Raw genomic sequence first — 22084 nt, forward strand, 5'->3', positions numbered from 1 at the left:
GAATTCACACGGAAATCTGAAGCAAACTTTGTCAGTTCTCACTAGAACACTACAAAGTGCAGCACCTTCTGGGCACCATCTAGCTTTTGGAAAGGAAAATAGAAGGAATATTCAGAAACTTACCAAAGGCTAGAAGGTATCTAGTAACATTCAACAGACTGTAGTCTCCTAGGAACATGAGCTGCCGGTTATACTCAAGAGGAAGAGTTTTAAAATGACTTCTATTCCCATGGTAATAATAGATAGAACTTGTGAAATAAACACAGTCATTACCTCTTTGAGCTCTTTCTCAGTTTAAGTCTGCTCTTCCTACTTTAAATTTGAAGCACAGAAATAAGAATAAGCCCTTTTTATTAACGGATGTTTTCTTCCCTTCCTATAGTCTTTCATTCTTTTGGGGTGAACAAAAGGTGTTTTTTTGTAGTCAAACAACGTAAAAGATGTACTTTTATTTAAGCTGGCCTATGGTAAAATCTAAGTATATGAAATGGCTAAGTGGAAAGTACCAGCTTTCTGTTGGCTATTTCAGAAGTTAAATATAATTTTATATATATTGCCTTATTTTTAAAAGTGTACACAACATTTTGGGGTTATTTTTGTAAAGTTAGGTACAACTAATGGGGAGATGGGACTGCCCTATGTAGCACCAGAGCAGGAAACAAAAGAATCCCTGAAATAGTTGATGAATTTTCCCATTTCTGGAGTGTCACATTGACCAATCATCTATAGCTTTGCAGATTGATTGGGACTGAGATTCCTCTGTTCATATTAGGCAATGACATACTGTTTTTGAGTTGCAGATGGTGTTGGATGGCATAATTTTATTTTATATTTTTATTCTCCTGGGATGGTTGCTTTGTGGGTAGTGACAATGACTTAACGTTGTCCTGTCTCCTCCCACTGGGGTATTTTTTCCTTGATGCATATGCTATTCTCAGAGGACTAGGGCTGTGGTTTTGACTGTTAGTCTTTGTTTCTTAATAATTAGCATTACTATTCAGTCTTACTAGCGTGTTGTTTTAAAACTTTCTTTACCAGGAAAAGCACTGCCAGCAGAAGTACAACGTTTCCTGCATAATGATTCTTCCCCAGTACCAGCGTAAGGGCTATGGCAGGTTTCTCATCGATTTCAGTAAGGATTATAATAATACCATTTCTCATTATCTCTTTTTGTGGGCCTTCCGTATATATTTTTAAAGATTTGCAGATGATTTATTGGTTGCTAGTATCTTCTGTTGTACTGCTGTATGGGACTTTAAAACCTAAAGTCATGAATTTTTTCTTTTTTCTTTTTTTTGGATTGGACATGAAATGTTTTTAAATAGCCTATACCGGAGGTGCCTGGGTGGCTCAGTCAGTTAAGCGTCCTACTTCAGCTCAAGTCATGATCTCATGGTTTGTGAGTTCAAGCCCCGTGCCGGGCTCTGTGCTGACAGCTCGGAGCCTGGAACCTACTTCGGGTTCTGTGTCATCCTTTCTCTCTGCTCCTCCCCTGCTCATGCTCTTTCTCTCCTACAAAAATAAACAAACATTCAAAAAAATAAAATAAAATAGCTTATACTGAATACTAACTTCTGTGTGATCTTTTGCAAATAGTTTTAATTTTCAACTGCTAACTTACAGTGGAACTTAGTTTTATGCTAATTCTAACTCACAACAATACTAAACACATGTATAACTACTTAAATTAATACAGTAAAGTACAGGACTTGCCTTATTTTTGTTATTCAATTATCTGGGAAAGTGTATACATCATTTCTTACTTACAGACTCTACCTCGTGGTTAAAATATGCAGTGCACCTTTAAAAATCTTAAAAATAAATGATCTAGGAAATAATTTATAGGAAATATAGGAAATAATTTAATCTGACTTAAAAATGGAAAGGAACAGTTCTGAAAAAAGTCATCATGGAACATGTTGATAGTCTTGCTTAGAAAGTAAATCTATGTTTACAATAAATTTTATATTGATTAATAAAATAGTGATTTTTGAGGGAATATTTTGATACGGTTTTTCTTCTAAGTATCAGATGGTTATATCACCAGTGGTAAGAAGTTAATTCTCAAGATGGACCAGCACAGCTTATTCCACTTGGCCTTAGACTGCACTTCTGACCATATTTTATTGGAAATATGCCACTGATTATTTTATATATTTTCTTGGCCTTTTTGGATTAGTAGTAGAGAGAGCAGCTTAGGTTATTTAATATCAATATATTGTGTTGAAATAGAACTCATGTTTGGATGTGTTATTCCATTACACAGCAAAGTTAGGGGAAAATTTGTTATATATTTGAGATAAACAATAGTCTAGGATTATTATACTAATTGTTTTCATTTGCTTTTCCTAATGTAACCTAATTTCCCACATTACCATTTATAGATTGCCTTTAATAAAGTTTCCTTTGATGACAAAAAAACTACATTTCTTCTGCCATCTCCATTTTTGATACTTCTTCTTAGAACTTATGCCTTTCTTTTCCTGATCTTGAGAGTCATGCTCTAGACAGGAGGACAAATGCCACCATACACTCACTGTGACAGCCCCACGCTGACATCCTTACTTATCAAGAATTAGGGTGACGGGTAATTGCAAAGAGAGCTTTGACTGAAGTGAGAAATTGTCATCTAATTCACTTGCAGAAGAATCATAATCTTAATAGATAGAATTATTTAAAAACTAAGGCATCCTTTTGTACTGTTCAATAGTTCAGGTATAGCTGTTGCCATCTGGTGGTCCAGGTAAAACATGCAAGAGTGGTTCCCCTATAAAATAAAAAGCATTATTGCCTTAATCTTATGTAGCCTGTTAATATGAGGTTGTATGATTTTTTTTTTTTAAGTTTGAATATTTTAACAATGTGGTTTATAGCAAGTATAGACAAAGTAATGCTAACCTCATGTTCTCTCAGTATATATAAATTACATAATCTTCTGCAAATTTGTGTTGAAGTAATTTTTTAATTTTTTTTTTCTTGGAGGAATTTGCTTTTGAAATTATTATTTCCTGTACTACTTAGATTGGTTGTGGAAGAGGGGATTGTTATTTTGGTGAATTAGCCTATTTTAGGCTCGCTGACATATTTGTGATTTGGTGGTTTCTTTAGGTTATTTGTTATCAAAGCGTGAAGGCCAAGCAGGGTCTCCAGAGAAACCATTATCCGATCTAGGTCGTCTTTCCTACATGGCTTATTGGAAAAGTGTAATATTGGAGTGCCTTTATCACCAAAATGACAAGCAAATCAGCATTAAGAAGTTAAGCAAGTTGACAGGTATCTGTCCTCAAGACATTACTTCCACACTCCACCACCTACGAATGCTGGACTTCCGTAGTGATCAGTGAGTATCACATCCCTTTGTTATACTTCTTTTTTTTTTTATTAAATTTTTTTTTTTTTTTAACGTTTATTTATTTTTGGGACAGAGAGAGACAGAGCATGAACGGGGGAGGGGCAGAGAGAGAGGGAGACACAGAATCGGAAGCAGGCTCCAGGCTCTGAGCCATCAGCCCAGAGTCCGACGCGGGGCTCAAACTCATGGACCGCAAGATCGTGACCTGAGCCGAAGTCGGACGCTTAACCAACTGAGCCACCCAGGCGCCCCCCTTTGTTATACTTTCAAAAGATAATCAGGTGGAAGTTTTTGGATCAGGCAGCCAAATATCAATGAAAGGGTATAAACTAATATAATAAACTAATACATTTGGTAATCCTGAGACGACATTTTCCTTTCTATGATCCTTGATACCGTTGACCTTAAACTTTTTTTAAATTGTTTTTTCTGGTCTTTCTTCTAACTTTTGGACATAAGCTACTGAATCTTTTCTAATGTTGGGAGCTTCTTCACGTAATGAGAACAACTCTAGAAATAATGCCTAATAAAATATATGTCCATGATTTATTTCCATTATATGTGGTATAAAATAAAATATAGGTCAAGGGAAAGTCAGCTCACTCTTATCTGGAGTGATTGGGAAAAGATCACAGAGAAAGGAAGGAAGCATTGGGCTAGAAAGATGGAGAATAGGAGATAGTGTACAGGAGAGTAGCAGAAATTCCAGAGCTGGGAAGTATGAGACAGTGAATGGTTAAAATAACCAAATCCATTGCTGTTGTTGAGTATGAAGTATGTGTCCAACTTTGTATTAGTTATCTTGTATGGTGGCATACTTCTATATTTCATCTTCCCAGGCAGGCTATTTTTGAAGCATTTATCATCATCTCCAGGTTTTCTAGGGGTTATAGCTCCATATTCATTGTTAGGTACTCTTATACGTTGTTGATTGCTATAAACTTTACTCTGGTTCCAGATTTGTGATAATCCGCCGGGAAAAACTTATCCAGGATCACATGGCAAAGCTTCAGCTGAATTTGCGGCCTGTAGATGTAGATCCAGAATGTTTGCGCTGGACCCCTGTCATAGTCTCCAATTCTGTGGTCTCAGAGGAGGAAGAAGAGGAGGCTGAGGAAGGAGAAAACGAAGAGCCGCAGTGCCAGGAAAGAGAGTTAGAGACAAGTGTAAGGGCATGAGTAGTCTCTATTTTTGATAACAGAAGGCTCTATTTTTGGTTTTCATGATTATTTGTGATATGTGTTACAATATCTTAAACCAACACCGTCAATTCACATTAGATTTTCAGAGATGATTACAGTGATAGAGATTTCAAGAAAGCTGGGTTTTGTTTACTTAAATTGTATATTTTTAAGCCTTAGGTCATTAGGAGACCTTCAAATTTGTAATAATGTGTTATGTAGAACTAAATATTTCTTACCAGAGTGCTGATAAACGGCTAAATCTTAAGCTGTGTAGTAACTGACAAATCTGAATTTAATTCTGACCATTGTTAAAACAAATTAAGATACCTTTTCCTTAAAGTAAAACATTAAGGAAATAATGTAAACATGTATGTTCTAATAGAGCACTAAACAGTTCAGTGGGTACACAGATGTCTTTAGCCATTAAAGGGTTAATGAGGGACTGTATGACATTGTATAGTTTTCAGTATTTTTTGTCACATGATGCCTACCTTTCTCTGTTTTTTTTTAAAGCCGTGCTTTCTTCCTTTAAAAATCTATGTCCTTTGATAAACGTAAACAATTTCATGCCCCTGTTTAATGTAATTTAATTTTCAAAATGAAATTAAATATTCAGAATAAAAATAAATCAAAATAATTACAGAAATTTTCTTTCATTTTTTTCAAACACCCCTTTTCTCTTGCCCATACCCCAGAGCCCATCTTCTCTCTGTTTATAAATTTTTATTTCTGATAAATTTTAAAATTATATCATTTAACATTTATAAGAACAATGCTGTTCATTTTGTTTATTGAAGGTGGGATTACATAGTGGTTAAGAGCACTAACTCTTGGGTCTCACTGCCTGGGTTTATATCCCAGCTTCTATATTTGCTATTGCATGTCCTAAGGCGAGTTACTTATATTTTTTTGTGCCTCGGTTACCTCGTTTTGTAAAATGAGGATGTAATAATAACACTTCATACAATTGTTGTGAGGATTAATGTATACTATAAAGCATTTAAAGCAATGTCAAACACATGAGAAATATTCATGATAGCTACTAAATTATGCTTTTCTTTTTTAAAACTTTGTTTTCTTATCTCTGTATTTAGGAGGTCAAATAGGAGATATAACTGAATAAGGCTGAAAGATTAACCAGCATGGTTTTATTTTCTAAAATCAGGTGGGAAAGTCTGCATCTCGGGAGAACAAAGAGCAAGATTCTTACTCTTCAGTAGAAAGTGAAAAGAAACCAGAAGTTATGGCACCAGCTAGTTCTACGCGTCTGAACAAGCAAGTCCTTCCTCGTGATAGTCTTCCTGCAAACAATCAGCCATCTCGGAGAGGCCGCTGGGGAAGGAAGAACAGAAAAACCCAGGAACGTTTTGGTGATAAAGATTCTAAACTGCTCTTGGAAGAGACATCAGCTCCTCAGGAACAATATGGAGAATGTGAGGAAAAATCAGAAACCTCCCAAGAACAATACACTGAAAGTGAGGAGCAGTCAGCAGCCTCTCAGGAGCAGCCCAGCCAGGATGGGAAGCCAGACATTCCCAAAAGAAGACTAAGTGAGGGGGTTGAGCTCTGGCGAGGACAGCTAAAGAAGAGCCCCGAGGCACTGAAGTGTAGACTACCAGAAGGCAATGAGAGGCTGCCCCGTCGCTATAGTGACGGTGACAGGGCTCTCCTCAGAGGCTTCAGTGAGAGTAGTGAGGAAGAAGAAGAGCCAGAAAGTCCTCGGTCCAGCTCCCCACCAATTCTTACAAAGCCCACACTGAAGAGAAAGGTAAGGCTTTTCTTGTGATTCGTTTCTTCGACTTGTCTGTTCTTTCCCCAGTTGCAGCTTACTATATACATTTGTCTATCCCAGAGTTCTGAGAAAGTAAATGTAGAAATTCTTAGTGTGTATTTTTTAGACTTTATACCTTGGTGTATTGTAGCTTATGATCCTCCCTGTGAACATTTGAAATGTGTATAGGACTTCTTTGGTTCATGGAAATGAACATAGACACCATGAGCTTATTTAAGAGCCGACAAACTTTTTTAGCTTGCTGATTTGATGTTCTGATCATGACTTTTAGGGATTTGTAAAATATTTTAAAAGCATATATAGATCGGAAATGTTTATGTTAGAAAAGGAGAGAAATATTTGACAGTTTGATGGACAGTGGTGCCCTGTGTCGGGGGTGCTCTGAGTGAGGCCATTCGTCTTGAGTGGGACTTACCCCCTGTGGTCTCTTCTCCCATTTCTGTCTCCCCCCCCCCCCCCTTTCTTCCAGTGGTTTGACTTAACCTGGTTGTGAAAATATTTTCTCAGTTCTATTTGTCATCTTGCAAAGTTTGAATGAAACCAGTTTATAAATGCGATGAGAGGATGAAAACAAGTTCTGGTTAACTGTATACCAGAACTACCCCAGGCTGTGGAGTGAACTTTAAGCATTTCCACAAGCCAGCCACACTGAGCTCAGCAACCTGGATGAAACACCGTGTAGTAGAAGGGTGACAGCTTTCACCCAAAGCAGTGAAATTGTTCCTTTCCTTAAGCAGAGCCTTATGAAAAAAAAAGGGCTATATATAAAAATACAAGGTTTTAATTTTAGAACAGTTTGAGATTTATGCAATTATTGCGAAGAAAGTACAGAGAGTTCCTGTATTCCTTACACCCAGTTTCCCCTATTATTAACCTCTTACGTTGGTATAGTACATTTGTCACAAATAGCCAATATTTTGTTAACTAGAGCCCATATTTATTTAGATTTCCTCAGTTTTCCCTTATGTTCTTCTCTTCCAGGATCTCATCTAGCATACCACATTACATTTAGTAGCCATGTCTCTTTGGGCCCCCTTGGGTGTGACAGTTTCTCAGACTCCTTGTTTTTGACAACCTTGACAGTTTGACAAGTACTGGCTAGGTATTTTAGAATTTACCTCATGATATTAGAATGGGCTAATAGGTTTGGGGGAAGAAGACCACAGAGATAAAGTGTCATTCTTATCATATAAAGGGTGTGTGATACGTGTGTACATGTATACACATGCACACACCAAACACAAGAGTATTACTGTCAATATGACTTATCACTGTTGAGGTTAGTCTCGATCACCGGGTTTGAGGTTGTGTTTGTCAGTTTCTCCACTGTAAAGTTACTCCTTTGTTCCCCTCTCCCATACTGTACTTTTTGGAAGGCAGCACTGCCCACACGCCACGCTTAAGATGTGGAGAGTTGCACTGTATTCCATAGGAGTTCTGCTTGGAGATTTATCCATTTTTCCCCATCTGCTTATTTATTCAAGCATTTCTTTATGTCAGCATGGACCCAGATATTTACTTTACACTTTGAGTTATAAACCAGTAGTACTACTTTATTTAATTTGTTCCTCAGATTCTTCCAGCTTTGGCCATAGGAGTCTTCACTTCTGTGTCCCTTTAACTTAATATGTACCCCCATCGTTGTGAAGGTGTTTTGGGTTTGTTTTTTTTTTTTTTTTTGAGCACTTCCTTACTTCCTAGTACTGCGAGATGATCTAAGCTTATCTTGTATATTTTATGTCCCAGTCCTAGAGTCAGCCATTTTTCCAAAGAGAAGAGCCAGACATGTTTAACCTACTTTGAAAATTGTACTTCAACTAAACAGACTAGTAAATTTGAAGCGGAGAGAAATTGAACCCTGGCTCACTTTGCCATTCATTATGTGATCAGGAAGACTGTATCTTTGCCATTCCAGGCTTCTATTGCCTATTTTTAAAACTGTGCTATTTCCCTGTGTAAAAAAGAGAATATCGTAACAGGCAGTGAGATCATGTACACAATACCTGAAGTTCTTACAGAAATGCGCCAGACTGGGAGTCAGAGACTGTCTTTTACAACCGTTTCCATACTGACTGGGTATGTGACCTTACACAGGTCCTGTAACCTGTCTCACCTCTGGAGTAAGGAGATTGGATTAGATTATTTCTGGTGCATCGTCTCTATCATTTTGTTTTATCTGTTGTGTAATTTAAGGTATTATTAGATCAACCGTAGTACAAAATTGTGCCCAGTGTGCCACTTTCCAGTAACAGATTTATTACTTTTGAAATACTTCGTATCAGGTAATTACACATCAGCTCCATGTTTTTACATTTCACCATAACTCCTTATGGGTAGCTCATGAAGATGGCATACAGCTTTACTAATAGTTCTGTTGATCTTCAGAGAGCTATGAGACGAACAAAAAGTGTTCTAGTCCTTTTTTTCCCCCTCTTGAAGTAAGAGAAGTTAAAGGACTAGCTTCTGTGTCATTTCAGTATTGAAATAGGCAATTCCCTAGGGTGTTAAATTTAACTGAACTATTAAAGGGAATTACAATATCTGCTCTCTATGCCTTTTATAAAGTTCTATTCAGTTACCCACCATCTTTCTGTGATACTTTATGGTACAGTATTTTGAAATAATATTCAAAATGTCTGTTGGCTGATTCGAGTAGGTTTAAAAACTATTAATCTTGTTATTAATAGAAATGATAGTATTAATTCCTGTAAATACTTTCTTTCTCTTCTAAATAGAAACCAATTCTTCACCGAAGAAGGAGAATCCGAAAGCGCAAACACCACAACAGCAGCGTGGTCACAGAAACGATTTCTGAGACTACAGAGGTATTGGATGAACCTTTTGAAGACTCTGACTCTGAGAGGCCAATGCCACGATTAGAACCCACGTTTGAGATTGATGAGGAAGAAGAGGAAGAGGATGAAAATGAACTCTTTTCTAGAGGATACTTCCATCGTTTGTCCTCACAGGATGTGCTCAGGTGTCGATCCTCTTCTAAGAGGAAGTCTAAAGATGAAGATGACGAAGAAGAGTCCGATGACGCTGATGGTATGTTTTACAGAACCCGCTGCTTATGGTAGTTTTAGTGTCTCTAAAGAAACACACTTCAAGTGATAACTGCAAACCCTTCAACAAAAAAGCTGAAAAGTGACACACCCCACTAAGCAAGTAAAGGACGGCTTGATAATCTCTAAAAATTTGTGTCAAGCACATTCATCCCCATTTTCTCCTTTAGTCCTCTGTCCTTTTAAAAAGTTTTTTTCTAGTCTTCCCTTCAACTGAGGACCTAGTTTTTCCACTGGAGAAAATATCTTGCTGTTAGGAAATTGTTCTTTTTTGCCTCCTCCTTTCTCAGCCATTATCTGAATCTTCCGTTAGTTGGTGGATTGGAGTTAGCCTCAGGAAGATCTTGAAGTAATAACCCTTTACCAGAAAGTACACTCTTGTGGACTTACCTGTTTTGCTAATTGTTGTATGCTGAGTGCTTAAAATAGACACTCAGTAAATATTGTTAAATGAATACATGCTACAATGGTTCTAAGATCCGACTCATGTAAATTGGACTTGCCTCACATCTGTTCAGGATGTGAATCATATCTGAATCATATCTCTAATGTGCCTTTCTCTACGAGTAGTAAATTTCTAATAAAAATGGTGACAGTGCCTCAAAATAGGCTCAATTTTTATGGCATAGCTAAAAATCCAATGGTTTACTTTTGAAATAGCCTTGTCATTTAGAGATAAAGAAATGGGCTCAGAAATGTGCTAGGTCACAGACTAGTTCATCCTCCCCTAAAGTTTCTGCCAGTGCCTCATGCTGCCTGCAGCTGCAATGTTTGCCTCACCATAAGGTCAGACTGAGTTTTTTTTTTTACTTTGGTGGGTGAATTTGAAGAAATCTAGTTGTCCTCTCTTGGTGGATGTATAGCTTTTATTAACTGAGTTTTTTTATTCTTCTCTTAAAAATAAATCCACTCAATTTCATATCTAGTGGAAACTTGTGTTTTCTCCATTCTCCTGTTTTTATATAATAAATAGTTTTAAATAGTGATAAGATGACTGAGTTCTTTTATTGTGATGTATATATTAAACTAAATATTTATTGTATAAATTTGGCACTTCAGTAAAATTTCTGCCTTGGATCATTGTAGCTCAAATAGTATCCCCCGTTTAAGTTCTTATTGACTTGGACAAATTTTCTCTGATGCAACCATTTCCATTCTTTATTTTCAAGTTATTGCTAACTGTACCTTCTTAGTTCTCCTCTCCAGATCCTGTTTTTGCTTGGTGTTCCTCCTTTTAGAAATTAATAGGAAATGTGAAGGTACTTAATGCTGCACCACACACCTAAATATGGTTAAAATGGTACATTTTATGCTATGCGTAGTTTACTACAATCTTTAAAAATAGAAAAAAATTAATGGGGAGAAAATAATACCAATATCAAATTTATTTCTGATAAATCATTGTCATTAACTTGTTTTTTTTTCCGGTCAGTATTTATTTGGGACTAAATGCCTTGCAGCTGTTCCCATACAAACACAACATTGACTGAGCATGTCAGATTGCTTAGTCATGGCCTGGAGTAATTAACTCATGATATTACCTGAAGTCATGATTTTATGGAAACTAAAAAAAAAGCCAGAGAGATAATATAAATTGCAAACAGGGGTAAAACAAAAAAGAAGAAATGAGTTGATTTGTAACTTACATAGTAAAGACAGCTTGTCTAAAGTAGTTGTAATAACTATTGAGTATTTGCATCTTTACACAGCTTATCTCTGTTTTCTAGATGATAAAACTGAGTATTTTAGACTAACTTACAAAACCATGCAGTTGGTGATGATAAACCTGAACTGGCTTTAACTGGTGGTTGGTAACAGAATGTTGACCTGGATTCTTTCATTGTTCTGCCAGCTCACTGCGTGACTTTAAAAGATGTCATTAATTAGATTTCTCCTTTAGATTCTTAGCTTGTAAGAGAAGGTAATCAGGAGTTTGTGATGATTAATAAAATCATTCCCGTTGCACATGTGGTCTCAGAAAAAAGTACTAGAAAATATACAAAATCTTTTAACTTTTTTAACGTGCGTGTGTGTGTGTGTTTTTTTTTTTTTTTTTTTTTTTTGTCCCTCTGTGTAGACACTCCTGTTCTAAAGCCAGTATCTCTCTTGAGAAAATGTGATGTGAAGGATTCTCAGCTTGAGCCAGATACATCCACACCTATGAAAAAGAAAAAGGGATGGCCCAAAGGCAAGAGCCGCAAACCAATCCACTGGAAGAAAAGACCTGGTCGCAAACCAGGATTTAAGTTGAATCGGGAAATCCTACCCGTTTCTACCCAAGAATGCATTGTTGAGCCCACCATTCCCATTCCTAAACCGGGACGGAAACCCAAACTTCAAGAGAATGAAGAGACTGTTGAACCAAAAGAAGACTTGCCTTTAACAGAAGAAAGGAAGGATGAGGAGGAGATGCACGTGGAAGCGGAAGAGGTTGAAGAGGGAGAAGAAGAAGATACAACCAGCAGTGAAGTTAGAGCGGCATCTCCAGTGGATAGCAACAGTCCCGAGACTGAAACGAAAGAACCCGAAATAGAAGAGGAGGAAGAGAAGCCCCGTGTCTCAGAAGAGCAGCGGCAGTCAGAGGAGGAGCAGCAAGAGCTGGAAGAACAGGAGCAAGAGGAAGAGGATGAGGTGGCTGTAGAGACAAACCAGAATGAAGACCATGATGCAGATGATGAAGACGACGGCCATCTGGAATCTACCAAGAAAAAAGAGCTAGAGGAGCAGCCCGTTAGAGAAGATGTCAAAGAGGAGCCTGGTGGCCAGGAGTCTTTTTTAGATACTAATATGCAGAGCAATAGGGAGAATATAAAGGATAAAGATGAAACAGAACCAGATTCTGAAGAGGAACAGACTTCCCACGAAACATCCATGGTATCAGAGCACATGCCAGGGTCTGAGGACGATCATGAAGAAGATTCAAACTCTAAAGAAGAATTAATTGAGCTAAAAGAGGAGGAAGAGATTCCTCACAGTGAACTGGATCTGGAAACCGTGCAAGCAGTGCAGTCTTTGACTCAAGAAGAAAGCAACGAGCATGAGGGAGCCTACCAGGACTGCGAAGAAACTCTGGCCGCGTGTCAGACCCTGCAGAGCTACACCCAGGCCGATGAAGACCCTCAGATGTCGATGGTGGAAGACTGCCACGCTTCAGAACATAATAGCCCGATATCTTCTGTTCAGTCTCATCCCAGCCAATCGGTCCGTTCAGTCAGTAGTCCCAACGTGCCTGCCCTTGAAAGCGGTTACACCCAGATCAGCCCGGAGCAAGGATCCCTGTCCGCACCCTCTATGCAGAACATGGAGACCAGCCCCATGATGGATGTGCCTTCCGTATCAGACCACTCTCAGCAGGTGGTGGACAGTGGCTTCAGTGACCTGGGCAGCATTGAGAGCACCACAGAAAACTATGAGAACCCCAGCAGTTACGATTCTACGATGGGTGGCAGCATTTGTGGGACTAACTCTTCCCAGAGCAGCTGCTCCTATGGTGGGTTGTCCTCCTCCAGCAGCCTCACCCAGAACAGTTGTGTTGTCACTCAGCAAATGGCAAACATGGGCAACAGCTGCAGCATGATGCAGCAGAACAACGTCCAGCCTGCTGCTGCCAACTGCAACATCAAGTCACCTCAGAGTTGTGTGGTGGAGAGGCCTCCCAGTAACCAGCAGCCGCCGCCCCCACCACCACAGCAGCAACAGCAGCAGCAGCAGCAGCAGCAGCAGCAGCAGCAGCAGCAACCAGCACCACAGCCTCCGCCGCCCCAGCAGCAGCAGCAACAGCCACCGGCGCCGCCACCACCTCAGCCCCAGCAGCCTCAGCCCCCGCCCCCGCCCCAGCAGCAGCCCCCCCTGTCACAGTGTAGTATGAATAACAGTTTCACTCCAGCGCCTATGATCATGGAGATACCGGAATCTGGAAGCACTGGGAACATAAGTATTTATGAGAGGATTCCAGGGGACTTTGGTGCCGGCAGCTACTCTCAACCATCAGCCACCTTCAGTCTAGCCAAGTTGCAGCAGCTGACTAACACCATTATGGACCCTCATGCCATGCCTTATAGCCATTCTCCTGCTGTGACTTCCTATGCAACCAGTGTTTCTTTGTCTAATACAGGACTGGCTCAGCTAGCTCCGTCTCATCCATTAGCTGGGACCCCTCAAGCACAAGCCACCATGACGCCGCCCCCAAACTTGGCATCCACCACCATGAACCTCACGTCACCTCTGCTACAGTGCAACATGTCTGCCACCAACATCGGCATTCCTCACACTCAGAGGTTGCAAGGGCAGATGCCAGTGAAGGGGCACATTTCCATCCGCTCCAAGTCTGCGCCACTGCCCTCTGCAGCTGCCCACCAGCAGCAGCTGTATGGCCGCAGCCCACCAGCGGTTGCCATGCAGGCTGGCCCTCGTGCATTGGCTGTTCAGCGTGGCATGAACATGGGGGTTAATTTGATGCCGACCCCTGCCTATAATGTCAATTCCATGAATATGAACACCTTGAATGCCATGAACAGCTATCGAATGACGCAGCCCATGATGAACAGCAGTTACCATAGTAACCCTGCCTACATGAACCAGACAGCACAGTATCCTATGCAGATGCAGATGGGGATGATGGGGAGCCAGGCCTATACCCAGCAGCCTATGCAGCCAAACCCTCATGGAAACATGATGTACACTGGCCCCTCCCATCACAGCTACATGAACGCTGCTGGTGTGCCCAAGCAGTCACTCAATGGACCTTACATGAGAAGATGAGCAAGATGAACTTGCAATTAAAAACTTAAATATATATAAATAAAGGAACCTTTTATACTGACAAACCAGAGAAAAATGGACCTTTTTCCAGTTAAAATATTGCTGTAGATTTAGAGGAATTTTTCTTTGGTTTATTTTATTTTTTAGAAAACCTGGTCTTCTCTCTCTTTTTTTTTTTTTTTTTTTGGGTTCATTTTGTTCTGGGTTTTGGTTTTCTTCATAATCTTGAACATTTTACAATAGAACTCATCTAAAAATGGATTTGGGGATAGGGGAAACATGCACAAAAATCTTTTCATAATTAAAAAGAGCCTTACTTTCTTTACATACCACATGGACAGAATTTGTGTAAAAGTGAATTATCTTTATTTTATTTTAAAATGTATGTTTCCCCTCACTGTTTGCAGCTCCCAATGTTGTCATTTTTAAATGTTATATATACATCTCGGGGGTTAACGAGACCCCTTCCTCCAAACCCAACCTTTCATTTCCTACTTCATTCCAGCAGGAGGCACTTAGGGGAGACTCGGATGGGGACATGGAGAACAACCCAAGCTCCTTAAACTTATTATTATTGTTAATATTATTATTATTATTATTAATAAAGCGAGGCAGGAAAATGCTTCTCCTTTTAAAATCCCCTCCACTCCCTACACTCACACACACAGACACACACACACACACACACACACACACACACACACACACACACCCCTCTTGACCTCTTGAAACCTTTCCCCAAGAATGTTTCTTTATAGATGGACTTCACTGAAATGTTTGTTTTTCTTAAATCAAGTGTAATATAATTTTGGGGGGGGGGTTGTTTTTTACTATTCCCACTCAGCACTCAGAGACACAAAAATACTGTAAGTCTCAATTAACAGCAGAATCTCAGAGGAAAGCTGTTTGCAATCCTAATCCAGCCTTGGAGGAATAGAGATGGTCAGTTAACAATCAAAAAGAGGAAATTAACCTCTTTGTTTTTTACCACCTGGTGAATCAGCCATAACACACATATTCCATGCAGCCTCTTGTTTTTAGTATGTACTTTGAGATGCTAAGGGTCTTGATTCTTGAGCCTTTGACTTTGACTAAACTCAAACAGCAGTCCCCAGTGCTTAGCCTCTTACATTCTTATACAAAGTGTTGATGGATGACTGTACATTTCAGTGATTTGAAAAATACCTGACAGACATTTGACACTGTTTATTTTATGTTGGAAGAGATGATTTAAGGGAGATCATGGTGTGAGTTTTATAGCTACTTAAATGATACATACCTCTAGTTTTCATTTTCTTGAGATCCTGAGTTCATTCCCTGTGAATCAGAGTGCACCAGCCCCTCTCCTGTGAGTGGTTAAAAGAGAAGAGGGATAAACCAACCACCAGCATAGTAGGGCAAATCTGGACAGCAGGGTTTTAGCAGGTTCCTTTGTTGCTCCCAACTCCATTATCTTTTCTCTTGTGCAGCCAGTTCGCCCATTCTCTTCCTGTTACTTGCTCCAGGGATAGGTAAAAAAAAAAAAAAAATATATATATATCTATATATATGTTCCATCATTAGAAGATGGAAAATATTATACCACTCGGTATGTGCAGTCAAATATCCAAAAGGGGGAAGTACTGCTTAAAGAAATACCTGTAAGCATTAAATTCTCTCCTTTATTTGTACATTTTATATAGATAAATTTTTGAAGTACTAATTAGGCATTAAATTTTTTCAAATGCACAGGTTTGTTGTTTTTTTTTTTTTAAATACACTTTAATTGACTTTCTCAATTAAATGTGTTAGGTAGAAAAAGGCAGAATTCCACATCTTAACCGCTATCAATTCTGAGCATGTGCAAGGCTGTGTAGGACCCAGTTTCTCTGTATATACTCTTCCAGTTCCCAATCATCTATGTAGAAAGTGCACTGTGCTGCCCTCTCCCTACATCTTCAGCTATGTCATTGCTTCCTGGTTGGGGTGGGGATGGGGTGGGTCGGGAGGGAGGTATATTGGGAGGAGGGTGGGTCAAGGCAGAAGGAGAAGCTGTTGAAATGAGGGCCGTGAATTCAGTTTCTGTTGGTTTGCGGTTGTGTTTGGTTTTATTTGTTTCTTTAAAAAAAAAAAAAAAATTCAATCGGGCAGCTCCCTTTTCCACAAGCCTTTTTGTGACTGTAGAACTATTGTAGAGAAAATGTTCTTTTCTATATTATGAAAGAAATTATCCAACACAGTAATATTGGTACCTGTCATTTTTTCACTTCTGTTTAAAAAAAAAATGTATTTTTAGCAAGATAACTTGGGTAATCTTCTAAAAAAGAAATTTAAAAAACTCACTGTTAGTGACTTTGATGCCTTTTAAAATAAGAGCTTTTTCATTTCATTCCATCTTTAAAATTTTTTATCTTTGTTGTAGAATATTAAAAACTATTTTAAGAAAGATAAAAATTCTCTTTAAAGAGATCTCTAGAGTGTGTGAATAGAGCTCCAGATGCCTCTAAAAGCCGCATGTACAAATGAAGCTAAGTCTATTCCTGTCTGTTTATATTTGCTTTTCCTGTTTTGTAACCTCTTTGTACTTTGTTCATGGTGACTTGTAAGCTACGGGGAAGGGGTGCCTAGATGCCTTTGTATTTCTCCATGTCATGCGCTCCTGGGCCAGTCGGTCTCCCTTCCTCTCCTTGTATGTAATATCACTTTTTTTTCCCCTTTCTAGCAAGTACTTTCAAAAAAACTCTGTACATTTTAACATAAAAAAAAAATAAATTATGTTGAGCCATTTTGGATGTCTGTCTTGCATGTGGAATTTTTCTCCCAAATATTTCAAACTCTCAGGTTCCTTTTCTACACACCGAGACTTAGAAATATTAGCCTTTTTCACATTCGTCTTTATGTAGCAAGTATAAATATTAGCCTTTTCACATTCCTCTTTATGTAGCAAGTATAAGTTCATGGCCTTTACTTTGAAATGCCAGTCTTCATTCCTATGTGTGTTTAAATGCAGACAGTATAGATGGTTTTTCCTCTTCCGGTGAAAATGGTATTATAATCTCCCTTTGGAGTTTTTAGGGGAAATTCCATTGAAACCTATAGGTACTGTAATTCATTTAAGCAAAGAGAGGAAATATGGTCGCAATAACAAGTAGCTCCTAGAACTGGAACAAAGCTGTTTTTTCTCAGCTTACCTGATTATGATATAATCGAGGAAGATTTTGCCAGAAGCCAGGGTCTTGAACATTTATGATCTTCTCTGATGTTTTCCAAGCTGTTGTACTTGCCTCTCTTCATTTAGAATTTTGGATAGAAGGCAGACTCCAGAAACTTGGATTTGGCTTTGAGAAACTGACAGCTGGGGGTAGGGAGGTAAGGCAGGTGCAAGTTTTAGCTGCCACTCTTTGCTGAGTGAGGAATTCATGAAGTGTCCATGAACAGTACCTATAGCAGACATTTGTTCTTGATCTTAATGCCATTTAAGTTTATAGTTCTGTCATCTCCAGAAAAGAAATGATTTGTTTCCCTTGATTTCTTTGCTTGCTGAAGTAACTATAATTTGGACCCATTGCTGGCACTTGTACTATGCAATCATTAGTGGATTGTCTCCAAAACAAGCTTCTTTGTTCCTGCAGACTACCTGTTGTAAGTGAATTCAACAATACAGCGAGTCTGATTTTCTTACAAAGGAGATGTGACCACAGAATGTATTCTAGATTTTTTAAAGTGCTAACACTCCCACTATATTTAAATTACATTTAAATTACAACTTGAATAATATTTCATTTATAGCCAACCCATGAATGATCTCACTAGGAGGTACTCTTGTTTCTTTATGGTCCACCTTCTGGCCTTTTCACTCTACATCAAAAGGTAGATGTGGGAGGAAAATGATAATGCATTTAATTCATGTATATTGCTGAGAGCCTTGGCCTACCAGTGTTAGACTCTATGGCCTTGCATTCAGTAACTAGGGTTCCAGGAAATCTATTCCTTTTGGGCCTCTCTGAGCATCTCAGGTAGTGCCTAGCTTCCTTTGTAGCATAGTGACAACTGTGGGGCCTGTCAGGTAGTCAAGTCTAGCTCTTTAGGTGACAATTGTTGTTTCAGATTCTTCATGTTACAACTGGGGCGGTGTATGGTGGGGTTTTGTCCTTCCTCTTAATGTGCAAGACGTACGTCAATGATGATGGAAAGGGAAAGGCATAGTGAAAAGAAATAAGGAAGAACTGTCCTTATTGGCAGAACAGAAGAAGCAAGATCATTATGACAGGTGGTGGGGAAACAAACTCCATATTCTCGATGTGACTTTAAAGAAATCTAAAAATTCAAGTGGCCCATTTCTGTAAATGAACTCAGAAGACCACATAGACTTAACATTTCTTAGGTTGGCAAATGTCTGGAATTCTTGAACACAGTCATCCCAACAAAGCTGACAATCCCCAGAGTAAAACTCAACTCGTTTGTTAATAAATTTCTGGTAAGGGACAGGGTGGGTTTGTTACGTAAGCTGGTGTGGTCACCTAATGCAGTACAGACCAATGGATTTTTTTCCCAAAGTGACAGCTACAAATTGGGCTTAATGAGATTCCTTGCTGTATTAATGAGACTAAATATTAGTATTGGTACCAATTACATAAATCCTCAAAAAGGTGACAGATGTAATTTCTGCCCGGAATAAGGAAAACCCTGGGGTATCATGATGGGCTTTGGTGTTTTGAGATCTTTTAAAACACTAGGCAGAGACGTTCTCAGTGAATTGTTTTCTGGTGATTTTTCATGAATAAACTTTTAAGTGTGAGATAATATATTCTTGTCATCAAGAAAAAAACATTCCAACATTTAACTCTACTACACAGACATCTCTGAAAGCCACATTTAAGCGACATTCAAAAAAAATTTTTTTAACATTCTCTGAGATGACATTTTTTTAACCAGCCATTTTTAATTTATATGTGTACAGAGATGAGCAAACAAAGACAAGTGGATGAACTGACATCAACTGGTCACCTGTACTTTAAAGCATGGAATGAGGGCCTGCTCATTGGCATTTCTGTGAATACACACTGAAAAACTGACATCTGGTTCATGTTGAAAGACACAAGCTGTTCAGATCACTTCTCAAGTTATTTAAGTTGGCCTTAGCTTTTTGAACCCCAGAATCTTCTTTTTTGGGAAATTTCATATAAAACATTTAAATTGGTTTCCCAAGATTAAAGTCTCTTGTGAACAAAGTAAAGAAAAACATTCATACATAGAACTTCTATGCTAGGACTCAGGCTCTGCCCATGTACAAGTTCAAACTGTTTAATTGGTGTATTACATTTAATAAAGTTGACTGACTCAATTTTCTTCAGAGGAAAGTTAGAAAAGCAGTTGTAGTCAATTATGTCAAAATGATTGAATTTGATCCTAGTTTTCCAGAGAAAATGAAAACAGCAATATATTGAGTGGGAGGCAGCAAGGGCGGCTTTACTAAACGCAATGACCTCTTGGAAAATAGAATAATTACACCATTTTTAAAAAAGTTTGTCTAGCTCCTATTTAAGAAAAGTAACTAGAGTTGACCAGAACTCCTAACTTGACAGCCTCAAAGGACTCTTGATTGAAAGTTTTAAATCCGAAAAGTGAGGAACGTGGAATATTGAAAGAACAACTTTATAGGGCCAAGGAAGTAATTCTGTTAAAGTTACAAAGGAAAACAAAGCAGACCCAAACCAGCCACTACAGTCTATCTTTGCTGAGTTACTTTGCTGGGGCTCGCAGGCTGTGGAATGGTGTTCATCAATTTGCTGCATCCTCCTTAGTGCAGCCACTTGGTCTTCAGCTGTCCTCCAGCTGCCTCCTGCACGGTTCCAGGCGTCCAATGAAAAGGTGAATATGCCCAGAGAAGAAGAGTGACTTGGTGGTTCTGTCTTCTTATGCCTATTTTTATTGTGAAAATAGAGTCTACACAGAGTCCATTAAACACAGCTTCATGCGTCTGTTTAAAGTGAATAGGTTTGTACAACTAAATCTGTTCGAAAAGTAGAACAGCCGCCCAGAAATGTGAGGGCCCTTGTCTAATTGTAATCTTCTCTCCCGACCAAAGATAAGCACCAGACGTATGTGTAAATACGTCTTTAATTTTAAAAAAAATTTTTGCAACTTAGGTGTGCACTTTTTTTTAATGTTTATTTTGAGAGAGAGAGTGTGGGGGGGAAGGGCAGAGGGAGAGGGAGAGAGACAATCCCAAGCAGGCTCTGAGCTGTCAGCATAGAGCCAGATGCGCCACTCCATCTCACAAACTGTGAGATCATGACCTGAGATGAAATCAAGAGTTGGACGCTTAACTGACTGAGCCACCCAGGTGCCCCTGGGTATGCATTCTGAAACACCATAGTTTCATTTTGCCTGGTTTTGAACTTTATAAAAATGGAATCATGTAAAGCATAGGGAATATAGTCAATAATATTGGAACAATGTTGTTTGTATGGTGACCCATAGTGACTACACTCATGATGGTGAGCACCGCATAATGTATAGAATTGTCAAATCACTATGTTGTACATCTAAAACTAATGTAAAATTGTGTGTCAACTATACTTTGATAATGAATTTTTTAAAATGTTTATGTATTTTGAGAGAGAGAGGGTGCACATGAGAGGAGGAGAGGCAGAGAGAGAGAACCTCAAGCAGGCTCTGAGCTGTCAGTGCAGAGCCCAACCTGGGGCTCAGTTTCATAAACCATTGGATTGACCTGAGCCAAAGTCAAGAGTAGGATGTTGAACCAACTTGAGCCACTCAGGTGTTCCAAAAAATTTTTTTTAAAAGAACGCATTTTCACTCTAAGTTTATGGTACCTAAAATTTTAATTAAGACATCATACCCATCTCCTGAAGTTCAAAAATCTGTTTCAGAAATAAAATTGGGGGCCCCTGGGTGGCTTAGTCAGTTAAGCCTCTGACTCTTGATTTCAGCTCAGGTCATGATCTGGGGGGTTGAGGACTTGAGTCTCATATCTGGCTCCACACACTGAGTGAGATTCTTCGTCTCCCTCTCTTTCTCCCCCTCTCTTGCGCATGCACACAGCAATGCACTTTCTCAAAACTAAAAGTAAACATTAAAAAAAAAAGAAAACTGGGTAATGAATTTTCAAAAAGCCTGTAACGCTGAAATGGAATAATTTACTAGAAGTTGAGATGGTTTAAAAATATTTGACAATTTTACAAACCTAAAAATGCATGTAATAAATCTTCAAAAAATGGAATTCTGCAGTTTGCATCTGGTTTCCCTCAAAATATTTGTGAGATTTGTTCCTGATGTTGCATGTCACTATAATTCTTTTATTTTCATGGCTGTATAATATTCTATTATAGAACTATACAAAATGTATTTATACATTTTAAAGTTGACATAGATTTAGGTTGTTTCTGTTCTGGGTTATTACTGTGATATGGCTATGTTTAATCCTGTGTACGTCTCCTGCACACATTTGCAGACATTTCTCTTAGGATTCTCCTAGAAGGGGAATTGCTAGATGATAGGATGTAACTTCTGTACTAGACACTGCCAAAGAGTTTTCAAAAATAGCCATAATATTTCTTTTTGCTCCCATCAGCAGTATATGAGTGAGAGCTCCTGTTATACACATTCTCTCCAGTATTTGATATTTTCAATTATTTTATATTTTTGTCAACCCACGAGATATGTAGTGGAATCTCTTTGTGGTTATATTTTGCATTTTACTGAATTATTAATTAGATTGAGTACCTTTTCATATGCTTATTGGCTATTTGAAAACCCTCTTTTGTGAAGTGTCTGTTCAAGTCTTTTCCCTGTAATACTATTGAGTTGTCTTTTTCTTATTGACTTGTAGGAGTAGTTTATGCATTGTCGATGTCTTTCCGCCAGGTACATGTATTACAATTATCTTCTCCCATTCTGTAACTTGCCTCTCACTTTCTTAATGGTG

The 22084-nt window shown here is 38.6% G+C and overlaps 1 protein-coding gene across 4 annotated transcripts in view; it reads left to right on the forward strand.

Annotated features, from left to right (window-relative positions):
- KAT6A (lysine acetyltransferase 6A) overlaps positions 1 to 16473 on the forward strand; it is a 113556-nt gene extending 97083 nt beyond the window's left edge. For all 4 annotated transcript variants that reach the window (XM_042934746.1, XM_042934749.1, XM_042934747.1 and 1 more), the window contains 6 exons: positions 1039 to 1132; positions 3109 to 3340; positions 4311 to 4518; positions 5702 to 6304; positions 9064 to 9376; positions 11471 to 16473. In XM_042934746.1, coding sequence (XP_042790680.1) covers positions 1039 to 1132; positions 3109 to 3340; positions 4311 to 4518; positions 5702 to 6304; positions 9064 to 9376; positions 11471 to 14154 — 4134 coding nt within the window. In that variant the 3' untranslated portion in view covers positions 14155 to 16473. The remainder of the gene's footprint in view (positions 1 to 1038; positions 1133 to 3108; positions 3341 to 4310; positions 4519 to 5701; positions 6305 to 9063; positions 9377 to 11470) is intronic.
- The last annotated feature ends 5611 nt before the right edge of the window (positions 16474 to 22084 follow it).

The sequence above is a fragment of the Panthera leo genome, chromosome B1 (assembly GCF_018350215.1).
Source record: "Panthera leo isolate Ple1 chromosome B1, P.leo_Ple1_pat1.1, whole genome shotgun sequence".
NCBI lineage: Eukaryota > Metazoa > Chordata > Mammalia > Carnivora > Felidae > Panthera > Panthera leo.